Below are 11698 nucleotides of genomic sequence, written 5' to 3' on the forward strand. Positions count from 1 at the left end.
TCACAGGAAAACAAGTGTCCTCAAGAGAGTAAATGTGCAGCTCATACGTGTGTGAATGTTTTTAGAGAACAATGAGGAGCATTGGGTTTTATACAGTAATTTTACATTTAAGTGTGTAAAGGAGTAAACTTTCCCTTTGTGTTTCTGGAACATTCACGTGAGTGGACCACTCTTATCCACAAAAAGAGGCAACGGTTGGGTCCATTTGCTTATTACCTTCACTGGCTGATAAACTCTACACTCGACTTAGTAATTGGCAGATGGAGAGAACGTTTTATGATACGGTCCGCACAACTTTATGACAACAAACCTTTGTATCTGCAGGCTAGTGTTTGGGAGATGAGGGTGGAGTATTTGAATACTATAGTACTCGCAAAGAATTTGCATGGTAGAGGCACCAGAGAGCAAATAGTTCATTCACTTTAAACAGAGGAATTACTCCAGTCAACAGTGTGCCTTCACAGTGCTATTTACACTGGTAACTTAAAACCACTGCAGGCTATTTGTACTAAAGTAATGACTAGTAAAAACATATTTACAGCTTAGATATATGCAAATGTTGTTTATTGTCTTTGAGGAGCCGCTTTTGAATTGCTGCCACTGTTACATCGTCAACTTCTTTAAAATAATATTCCCAAAATGACACTGAACACAAGGATGTAATAAAAACAACACACTTTATTTACTAGGCAGTATATAAAAGTATAAAAACATGAAAACTTGGCATGTTTATCAAATTTGCTCAAAAGCTACTACAAAAACAAGGCGTATAAAAAGATTGTCTGCTAAGTGTTTGACATGGGCTACTGCAGTCTTAGTAAGAAAACGAAATGCTGATTGAATAAGCATTATACAACGATACAAAACTATTCAAAGAAATGTTTAACAAAAACCATACAAAAGATTCTATTGGGATTTGTTTGTAGCATAATATAAAAACATCAGTGTTTAGTATACTCTCGCTTTTTTATGGAGAATAGAGGATTCAAGTGCAGCTTGGTCTTACTCTTACTGGGTGAAGCTCATGGTTTCAAACATATAAGCTCATTTTTAAAATGTATAAATATATAATTTTAACACATATGTTTGTTCATTGACTGTTTCCCCCCATACAGGATACTGCGAAGGCCAGAAATGAATCGTAAAAGTTGAAATGATAACTCAATTTACGTGAAATGAAGGTGCCAATGTGGTAGTCAGGTAATACTAATAAGGCTGGCCCCTTCTGTCGTGTAAAACATGATCACTCATAGTTGAATAATAAACGTAAGAACCGCTGTTCTTGTTCAGTAGTTAAGTGTTTACATGAGGTGGCGCAGACCAAACACTTGAAATAAACAGTAGACACATTGAAGCCGGTAAAAAAAAAAAGAAAAGAAATGAAAAAGAAACAGAAAAGTTTCATGACTGAAATAAAGAGGTCAGTTTTGAATTCATTAATATGCCTTTGGATTTATGATAATGCTAACAATGCTTAAATACTTAACTTACAACACTGCTCCATTGGCCAATTGAAAAAACAACATTATCAAAACAAAAGAAATAAATTAATCAACTTGTTCTTTATATTAATATCAAAATTCGGAATTAATAATACAGCCCAAATTATATAGCCACCCTTTCCCATTTATAATACAACATCGATAATAACACAGTGACGAGACCAAAAGGTAAAAGGACGAACAATAGAACTCAGAGCAAATTCTGTACAAAAAGATTTTAAAAAATGTTTAGTCTTTGGTTGGTTGAAATCCAACAAGTGTGAGTGTAAAAACACCAAGTGGCCTAGAAGCCTCTCCCAACTGTTGTACCACAACAAATATGTAATCCGCGGCGCTGCGTCCAGCGCAGGGATTGCTGATCTTTTCCAGTTCAACATGTGTCTCTCTGTCTACATGACCAGCGTCCTCGTGGGGTAAGTGTTGATGTACTTGTGGCTCTGCTCGGAGGCCAAAACGTGCTCCCCTGTTTTCCCACAGGTCACCTGTTCCCAGGAGCTGAGCTGCTGTTGGCGAGAGAAAAGAGAGGATGGTGAGTTTTTTTATGGTTTAACATGCAATCACCACATAGCATTTTTAAAACGTATACACACCTGTAGCGGGCTGCCCATGCCTCTGTGAGGGAGGTGGTAGATTCTGTGTCCATCTTCACTCAGTAATGAGCTAGTGAGCAGATCCTGAATGAAAAAAAAAAACATATCTTAGCAACAGAAGTCAAGATTATGGTTCGAGGATATTTGTGAGTAAGCTTCACATTAGAGAACATGAAGTGGTCGAAAGTGAACTTACAGGTACTTCCTGTGCGGGGCCGTTCGGAGAGAAGAGCTGCGTGTGAAGGTCTTGTCCTTCCCACTGCATACACGGACTCCTCTCACACGGGGACTCAACCTATAAGACACCGGAACACATCATGGTGAATATTGAGAGTGAATACATACATAAAGTAGCCTCAAACAATGATACCGATCTTCCCTGACAACCCTGACCTCCAATTTGACCGAGATTGTGTTTGCAAAACTGGAAATACTAAAAAATCATGTACCCACATTTGCTACCACAACAGCAAACTGAAAGTACATCCCACTTTTCGCCTTTGCTTTCTCAACATAAAAAAAAAAAAAAATCTTCTTTTGTCAGTCTCACATTTTGTCTGCATGATTTTTCGTTATTTTATTATTTATTATTTATTTTATTTTTAACATACAGTATGTATGGAGTGCGGGAGTGGCCTTATAGAGAAAAAATATTTATTTTAAGGCCACAATTTATTAATTGGTACGCATGAGATATATAATTACCTCAATTTAATTAAATCGTTCCCACGTTTTGATTAATTTGTAGGCAGGAAAGAGTGCACAAGGCCAAGTCATTCATGCACTTGGCCTTGGTTGTAGATAGCTATGGATAGACGCTTCATGCTTCAGGGAGAAAGGCTGCTTTCTGTATATATACACTTATCTTGTGAGCACAGATTAATAAATCATAGCCTCAATTTATTCATTCTTTCTCTCTATGGCTGCTGGCACATATGTGTGTGTGTGCTTATGTTGAGTAGAAAGTACCTCTTGTTTTATCTTCTTTAGAGGAGGCTGCTCGATGGGACACTCCATCGGTTCCTGCTTGATGGAATCTACCATCTGCTGCTCCATAGGGGAGTTCTGGAAAAAGGCAAAAATCCACCAGTGAGTCACTACAGCAAGCACAACAGAAAGGTAACATGACAAATCCAAGATATTTTTGAAGTCTCTTTCTCACCAGTAGTTTGACGGGTCCATACTTGGCCTCCTGCATGGCCAGGGCTGACCTGAACGGCGTGGGCGTGCAAGGAGATGACTCCATTATCGAACGACGGATGTTTGGAGTTCTGAACCTGAGAGAGAGAGAGAGAAAGAGAGAGTTTGTAAATCCTCATTTACCCAAATTCTGCATAACTGCGTATTAAAATGCATTAGAGATAGAGCCACTTACATTTCATTCTCTTTCTGGTGCCTGATAGTGTGGTGGATAAGAGGCTTGGAGTCCACAGGCGAGCTCATTCGCAAGCTGTCGTTGTCGGAGTGTTCTGGGCTCATTGACTGGTTGAGAAACTGTGAAGCAAACGGAAGGAAAAGCAATCAATCAAAAGTAGTTTGACGGGTTTATTTTAAAGCAGTGACAATCTCGCAGATCATGAGAGCACACGGGGAATGGAGAGGAATGGGTGAAATGATTGAACTAAAAAACAAAAAAGGTGGAAGAGGAACTAATTCTGAATGATTGGTTGTTGATATCAGCAGGTGGCAGGTTGGTGATTGGATGGATTCTGATCACACGCGGCTACTTTAACTACCTGTGAGGGTGAAAAGGGGACGTTTCTGACTGGTAGAGGCTTGGGAGTTGAGCAGATGAAACCAACCCACGCTCCGTGATTGGTTCTTGAGCCCTGATTGGGCGAGACTCTGTCTTTTCTGAGAACAGTAGTGGCCTCATCCCCTGAGGAGAGGCTCTAGGAGAAGGGTGGGAAAATATGGGTCAGAGCCCACTACTTGGTAAAAATCTATGTCGCTACTTGCTAAGCTACCCTTTTTCATCTTGACACAGTTGGTCACGGCACCCAAAAATGAACAAAATGTTGCCTTAACATGTAGGACAAAGCAAACGCAGATACTTACTGAATCAATGACGCATTCCATGAACTCTGGCATAGTATTTGAGAACGCTGGACTGCTGTGATGATGGCGGCTGCTGTTGTTGTTGTTGTTATTGTTGTTGTTGTTGTTGTTGTTGCTGTGGGCGCGTGTTGCAGAGGCGCTCTCCTCAGGTAGGCAGCTCTGGTCCAGAGGCAGCGCCGGGGCATGGTGATGAGATAATAACATTACACCCTCTGAGCTGTTGGTCAAAGAGCTCTGGCCGGCCCAGATCGGATAGGGCAAGTTCATCTGGGGGGGGGGGGAGAAAAAGGATATAAAGAGAATAAATAACTGACAAAAATAACCATCTGAAAATGTGAGCGCAGTAGAGTAAGTGTAAAACAAGCACCGAGAGAGAAAAATGCAAGCCTGACAATAAAGGAAGAGGTGTAAAAAAAATTTAACAAATGAGAAAAAAGAGAAGAAAGGGAACTTTTTATGTGAAGAAGTGTTGAGTTGAGGCTTGCACAAGGGGTCACGCACATGTGCCAAAATGGCGATAAGGTTCTATTTCGTCACTTTTGCAGAAACAGACCCCCCAGATGTTTCCTCCTCACACGAAACACACATCCACACTACTGTCCTTAAAAGACATGTGCACATAAATTGTGCTCTCACGCGGACGTGCATGCACACTTACTGGTAGTGACGGCCGGCCTCTCAGCTCATCTTCTGTTGACATGAGCAGCCGTTCGATCTCTTTCACCCTCTGCTCCTTCTCGGGGTCCTCCTCACTATAGTGTCTCTGAGAAAAAAAGAGAGAGCAGATTTTAGCTTACAATCCCTTCCTGTTGCCGCAATATAGTGATCAATTATGCTGCGTTCACTTGCTTGTTTTTACCTGTATAGCAGCGGTTCCATGCTGGGGAATGTTCAGGATGTTCAAGGCCATGGGGTATAGTACCTGTTAAGCCGATCAGAAACACACGTCAAATAAATGAATCGCCTGCTGCTACACAATCTGCATTTCCTTTTCCTGCCGGCATCCCATACATTTTTAGTTTAAAAGCCCACTCACTCTGTGTGTGTCGGAGATGTAGGTGTAGTTGTGCGGCGACAGGGGAGGCAGCTGCGCGTGACTGGGCGAGTGGTGCGAGTGGTGCGAGAAGCCCAAGATGTGATTGTTGGTCTTGACGTAGCCGTGGCTCATGGAGAGCGAGGAGTTGCCGTTCTTCGCCGCGATCTGCAGATAACCCTCCTGTTCCACCTTTCGCCTCATGGTGGAGTTCCAGTGGTTCTTTATAGCGTTGTCAGTCCTGGAGGTCAAGGAAATAGCACGTATTAACAGGTTGTTCATTACGAAACGCATCCGCATACCCACAAAGACCCTCTAGTGGTGCTTGATAGCATTATCAATGAAGGCACAGGCAGATGCTGCCACAGAAGGACAGTCAGGCACACACACACAACTGATAAGGTTATCAGTACAACTACAATCATGCCAAAACTACAGCATCTTCTTTTTCACTTTCACTTAGGCATTTGATTCTAGGCCTTTTTCTATTAAGAACACCCTGACCTTATATAGTCTTTTTTTCCTCCCCAATCATTTTATATTCCTATTTTTCAAAAGAACGGAAACACTTTCTTCTTTCTGTGTTCTTTCTCACTTCATCCCTTTTCTCATTTGTTTCTCTCTCTCCTTCAGTGTCCTCCCCTCCCCTCTTACCCTCTCAAACCGCAACATTGCACAGTCAACCAACCAAGAGTTCAGTGATTCATCTAGCTTCTCCTTTTTTTTCCACCTTTCCCTCTTCTTCATATATTCTCTGCTCTTTTACCTGCCAGGGAGCAGCTTGGCGATTTCGGCCCAGCGGTTGCCGAGCTTCTCGTGCGCCTGGTAGATGATCCGGTCCTCCTCCTCGGTCCACGATGTCTTCTTCACCTCTGGGTTCAGGTGGTTGTGCCAGCGCTCGCGGCACTGCTTGCCGATGCGCCCCTTCAGGTGCTTGGCGATCACCGACCAGCGCTTGGCTCCGTACTTCTGGACTAGCTCGATTACCTGGGGTGTGTGTGTTTGTGTGTGTGTGAGAGAAAGAGGAAAGACAAGGAGGAAGAGTGTTGAAAAGGAAGAGAAGTAAATGGTAGTGGAGGGGCGTGAGGAAAGAGGAAGGAAGGAGCAATAACAGGGAGGAGAGGGAGAAGTGAAGGGGGTGCAGAGTAAGACAAATAAGGTGAAAAGATCACAGGTATATGAGGAGATGGGAGAGAAAATAAGAACAAAACAAACTTGTTAGTTACCCAGAAAAATCTCAGAAAACTGTACACAGTGTGTCAGTGAGTGCTTCTCCTCCCTCCTTCCCTCTTTCTTTATCTTTCTTAACTTGTGGAGGTGATTGAGAACACCTGCTTGTGAGCAGCGAGGGAGTTTCCAGTGGAACGTTAGCCACTCTGCTAATCATTACAGTGGCATCTGGGTGGAAATATAACTCCTTTGGACTAGTTCAATGAACACTTCGCGGGCTTCAAGAGGCTGAGCATGTTGCTCGTTGAGTAACTTTTTGGGAAACTAAAAATGCGCAACAGCAGGCAAGGAGTTGCTACAGAATAGTGTTGTTTTCTGTGAGTGGTATCCAATTACATGAAAAGTGGTTCTGCATTGCTATGTGAAGGTTTTACTATAACATGCAAAGACAAATGTGGTTGCATCATTGATTTTTTTTGTTGCATTTTAACGTTTTCTTAAAGGCTGTTTTCTTACCCTCTGGTCCTCCTCTTTGGTCCACGGCCCTTTGATGAGCTCTGGGTTGAGAACCTTCTGCCACCTGTGCTGACACTGCACATCTGTACGGTTCTGGTAGGTCAGAGTGCAGGGGATTAGTAATCATGCATATACAATGGGAGGTTATTGTTGTCCATTTTTGCATGCAGCCCTCCCGTACTTACAGTTAGTAAGCTCGCAATGACTTTCCAGTCTTCTGATCCGTGAAGCTCAACAAGTTTTTTCAACTTCTCATCCTGGAAAAAAAATAGAAAAACACATTGTTAGTCACCGCAATGAACAACCCCCAGCAGTTTAACATAATAGTCAGTGAATGTGGTTAGACCAGACAACTATAAAAAGAAAAGTTCCCAGGCTCCTGGGAAGTGTGCGCTCTCTCCTGAAGCAATTTCTATCCAGCTGTGTTAAACATTTAGTGCACTGAACAGCAGGTTTTTCGACAGGTGTTTTGTACCTCTTCTCGTGTCCAACGTGTTTTGCCAAGGTGGCGTTTCCCCGCCTTGACCAGCGATCCGTCATAATCGTGTTCGTACATCTCGGTCTCCTCCTCATCCTCCTCACTACTGTAAACACTGCAGACACACGGACAGAGAGAAAACTTTAATAAAAAAAGAGGTGGTGGCCGTGTGAAAAGGAATAGTGTAAGATAATAGAAAGGCAAATAATAGCACAATAATAGTACCTGTCTATCTCCCAAACTACTCCCTAATCATCTCTCTTTGCAGAGTGCATAAAGAACTCAGCCCACTCTTTAACTCATCAGGTGTCAACACAGACAGAACCAGTCATTCTTGAAGGTTTGGGTGCAGGCGTTTAGCCAAGACACCCACAAGGGGAGAGAGAGAGAGAGAGAAAGAGAGAGAGAAGAACAGCAAGTGGGAGGGAAGGAGGGAGGGGGGGAATGGATGAACAGGTTCCAATGTTTTTGGTTTCCACAGATACTGGGATTGGCACATGCGATCATAATTTCGTGACCCTGGCGTGTTCAGACCTGCAGCAGGCATTGTACGGCACAGTCATACATGCACACACACACACACACACACTGACACCGGAGTGGTTGGTTAACCAATCACAATGTAGAGCATGGACAACGTGGAGGGTAGGTAGGGTACTTTGGTGTCATACAGAGCAACAGGTGAACAGGAACCCCACTGGTGTGTGTGTGTGTGATTGTACAAAAGGATATTTACAGTGGATATTCTTCCTTATTTTTGTCCATTTATACCCACATGCGTGACTATACCTGATATAGAAGATATGACCATACAGAAAAATACATTTATGCTATTAATGCTATTTTCAGAATAAAAAATGAAAATATGACACTAAAGAAATAAAAGATTGCTGAGAACTTTGTGTGTGCACAAACAAGCAAACAAAAGACAATGAATATAGCAAGCTCTATACTCATATTGAGAGTGATGAATCAAGTGAAAGCTGCACCACCATGAAACAGTTTTAATCACAATCATCATTGCTCTTATCTCAATCGGCAGGGTGGTTTTGTGTCAAGTGCAACTCGCACTTTCTTCAGGTTATCTGCCTAAAACCATGAAAATGAGCCACACTGAAACAATGATTGGTGACACACAAGCTCAATGCGAGTATAACCAGCTGCTGCTTTACTAACTATACACAGGGAGAGCTGGTGCCACTTCTTGAGACAAGTGCACACACAGATAGGACGCTGCGAAAGCGCAAGTTTCCAAAATAACAGTGAGCTTTCAGAGATGCTGCGGCAACACTCATACACTGTTTTCAGGGTCTGGTCTGTGCAAAGGCGGGTTGGTTTAAAATGACCTTTAAATATGCCAGCTATAAATTGGTGTAAAGGTCCAATATGCAAGGTTTAAAAAAAAAAAAAAAAAATGAAAACATCTGTGGTTTTTTTTTACTGAGCCCGATGATCAACGGAACCAATACGTGCAATAAATAAAATAGACACATTTGTTGCAACGTGTTGCAATCCATTCTGAGTGTGTTTGGACAGAGTTAATTGATTTTGTGTTTTTATTATAAGCTCCTTATAATTAAAAACCATTAATGTCCATGTCCTTGTGCACAGCGTGGCACGCGCCTGTCCACCCGCCTAATAGTATTAATCCATGTGTGTGTGTGTGTGTAAGAGAGAGAGAGAGAGACCCTTTTCTCTCTCTCTCTCTCTCTCTCTCTCTCTCTCTCTCTCCACTGACAGCAGCTCGAGGAGCGCACATGCCAGATGACCACCACCTGTCATGAGCGCGCCAGCGAGAAACAACCCACACCACAGACACACAAAAAAACGGTTCACAATCACACACAAAACGAGCTTAAAAACAGAAATAGTTAATGAAAAAAATAATAATAATAAATTAAAGATGCACACCTAAACCGCTCAACTTGCATTAGAAAGAACTGTAGGTTATAAGACACACATAAGCGTCCTTGGGTTTCTGAAAGGCGCTATATATATAAGTCCAATTTATTATTATTATTATTATAATAAGAGGAAAAAGTTTAAAAATAATGCAAAAGAAAGAGCAGTTGCTTACCTGTTTCTCGGCCGCCGAGCCATGTTAGTATGTGTGTAGAAGCGGCTCGCAGGTTGCGCTGAGCTGGTCTCGTACTTTCGCTATGTGCGCTGGGTTTGTTCTCCCGGTGGAGAGGCAGGTTGACATTAATTTAAACTACAGCAGCCTCTCTCACTACTACTTACTGCTCCTCCCCTTCATGCATCCCGGTACATTTGGCGCTCCTGAGGTGGCTGGCTCAATGCGCATGTGCAGTTTATAGTATACTTCAGGTACCCATCCGACGTTTTGGTTTTACTATGAAGTATCCACAGGTTCATCTGGCTCAGGTCTGCTTATTAGTGTCCCCTCAGAGTCAGAACTAACCATGCAGAAGTTCATGCACCAAATATCTGGAACAAGCTCCCCAGAAACCTGCAGGACCAACTCCAACTCTGAGTTCTTTTAATAGTGTAAATCTTTTTATTAAATGTTTCAAAGTACATAGAGTCAAAACAACATACCAAACAACATAAGGTGCACAGCATATCAAACAAGTACATAAGTAACTAAAATAATAAAAAAAAGTAAATACAACTAAGGTACACTACTAAAATAACATACATTTATACATCCCAACAGTGTTCTTTTAAATCAAAGCTTAAAACTTTCCTGTTTGCTGCTGCTTTTATTAAACCAGATAACGATCTTATATACTGCACTAGAGCTTTTACTCTTGTGTGTTATATTTCTATTTTAGCTTCTATCCTAAGTTTTATTTTTTAGCTATTTTCTAATCTTTAATGTTTTTATAACTGTTTTAATTATGTCTTAATGTTCTTTTGCACTTTGTCGCAATGTTCTTTAATGTTTATGTAAAGCACTTTGAATTGCCCTGTTGCTGAAATGTGCTATACAAATAAAGCTGCCTTGCCTTTTACTATTTGAACGAGAAAAAGGAGCCTTCTATCTAAACCAAACACTGCTTTACACCATTACATTCAATAATAAAAGATGCCATGATAAAAAAAAGTGTGGCTGGATAATTGGCAACTGAAAAAGGAAAAAAATGTGTTGTGAGTGTTAGTGGGATTACATTTTACAGGAGTAGCAACCAAAATTTACGAGGTATCATTGAATGCATCATGCCTCTACACACTAGACTTGTCTGAGGCGCGTTTCGCCTGGCTGTCCGCGCTAAATGCCTTTTTGTCAACAATATTCGTGAGTTACTTCTCTTCTGGTGAAAAAGGAGAAGGAAACTAATATATCTGGATAACAATGGGTGTTTTGCATGGGTGGAAAAGTGAAGTTGCAATGTTTTCTAATTGTGGAGTAGCTTGGCTGGCGTTGCAAATGCAGATGTTTCTCAGTGATAAAAACATGCAAGAAGCTTGGTGTTGATAAAATGAGCTTTTTGTGCTCGCCCAGACAAAAGAAAGTTAAAGTAGCCCAATGCAGTGCAACTTTTTTTTGCAGGGATTTATTGCACGCAAAAGACAACTTCCTTAAACTGCCTTCATGTTTGTTATCCGAGTTGTATCTCAAGTCACCTTTTGCAGATGACGTCTTTGCATTTATTCAAAAATAATCCCCATTTAAATTAGGAACAAGATGAGCCTGTTTTTAGCAACCCTCTGTCAAAGATGAGTGGGTAATATATCATATGCTCCTTTTGCATAACTTCTGCTTTATTCTGTATGAATACCTGGCCACCATGTATTATATTATGCTTATCTTGTTTTGGTTGGAGTTCTCCATCCTCTGCATGCAGCCAGGACTGTCCTCGCTCAGCCATTCATTGCAGGGAGGAGGAGGAGGAGGATGAGGAGGGGTTAATGCTTTATTTGTATAAATGTGTCTTCTCATTGTATTAGTTCCTCCATACGCAACCGTATTGTCCTGGTCACTTGTAATTACCATCACCCCAGACCAGCCTATTGTCCCAGGGCAGTCATCATAATAGTGGCCTGATAAAGGCCTACACACACTCATACACACATGGACATGGACTGCACATTTGTACTATTTGATGCAACAGGGTGGACAGGGGGGTGCTCAGTGAAGTGAAGCACTTACTGTGGACAGAGGGAAATATCAAGATTTACAAGACGGACTCAATCTACAGCATTTTTTTTCACATATTTGTAACATTAAAAACACTTTAAGTGCCACTACATTTAACTGCAGACCTGTGATATAATGTAGGCCTATTTGGTTGCCTGCAGGTTGCAATCGCCTGTAGGCTTCAAATCCTGCACACACCTGTGTACACAAGCATTGTTTCAGTCATTTTTGCCTTGAGGAGGATGGTAC

At 41.7% G+C, this 11698-nt stretch overlaps 1 protein-coding gene across 4 annotated transcripts; it reads right to left on the reverse strand.

Annotated features, from left to right (window-relative positions):
- Positions 1-660: 660 nt before the first annotated feature.
- On the reverse strand, positions 661-9584 carry myb (v-myb avian myeloblastosis viral oncogene homolog). 4 transcript variants are annotated; one of them, XM_074615495.1, is made up of 16 exons: positions 9425-9584; positions 7345-7462; positions 7055-7126; positions 6870-6962; positions 5950-6170; positions 5187-5424; positions 5010-5072; positions 4809-4913; positions 4151-4417; positions 3829-3984; positions 3468-3586; positions 3255-3369; positions 3062-3157; positions 2289-2387; positions 2093-2176; positions 661-2002 (listed from the first exon to the last, which is right to left on the reverse strand). In XM_074615495.1, exons 1-16 carry the CDS (start codon positions 9445-9447, stop codon positions 1892-1894), a joined length of 1980 nt encoding a protein of 659 aa, XP_074471596.1. In that variant the 5' UTR covers positions 9448-9584; the 3' UTR covers positions 661-1891. The 4 variants fall into 4 exon arrangements, with proteins under 4 accessions (XP_074471596.1, XP_074471594.1, XP_074471598.1 ...); XM_074615493.1 differs by having other exon boundaries at positions 661-2005; XM_074615497.1 differs by lacking the exon at positions 3829-3984.
- Positions 9585-11698: the final 2114 nt, after the last annotated feature.

This window comes from Sebastes fasciatus, chromosome 18 (genome assembly GCF_043250625.1).
Source record: "Sebastes fasciatus isolate fSebFas1 chromosome 18, fSebFas1.pri, whole genome shotgun sequence".
Taxonomy (NCBI): domain Eukaryota; kingdom Metazoa; phylum Chordata; class Actinopteri; order Perciformes; family Sebastidae; genus Sebastes; species Sebastes fasciatus.

What these genes read in the sequence shown, in the direction of transcription:
- myb (XM_074615493.1), bottom strand. Translation starts at nt 9,447, where the DNA reads ATGGCTCGGCGGCCGAGAAACAG. An exon ending in TCCCCTTTTCACCCTCACAG is followed by an intron (nt 3,587 to 3,828) that starts GTAGTTAAAGTA and finishes TTTGCTTCACAG; the next exon opens with TTTCTCAACCAGTCAATGAG. An exon ending in ATGGACCCGTCAAACTACTG is followed by an intron (nt 3,158 to 3,254) that starts GTGAGAAAGAGA and finishes GCCTTTTTCCAG; the next exon opens with AACTCCCCTATGGAGCAGCA.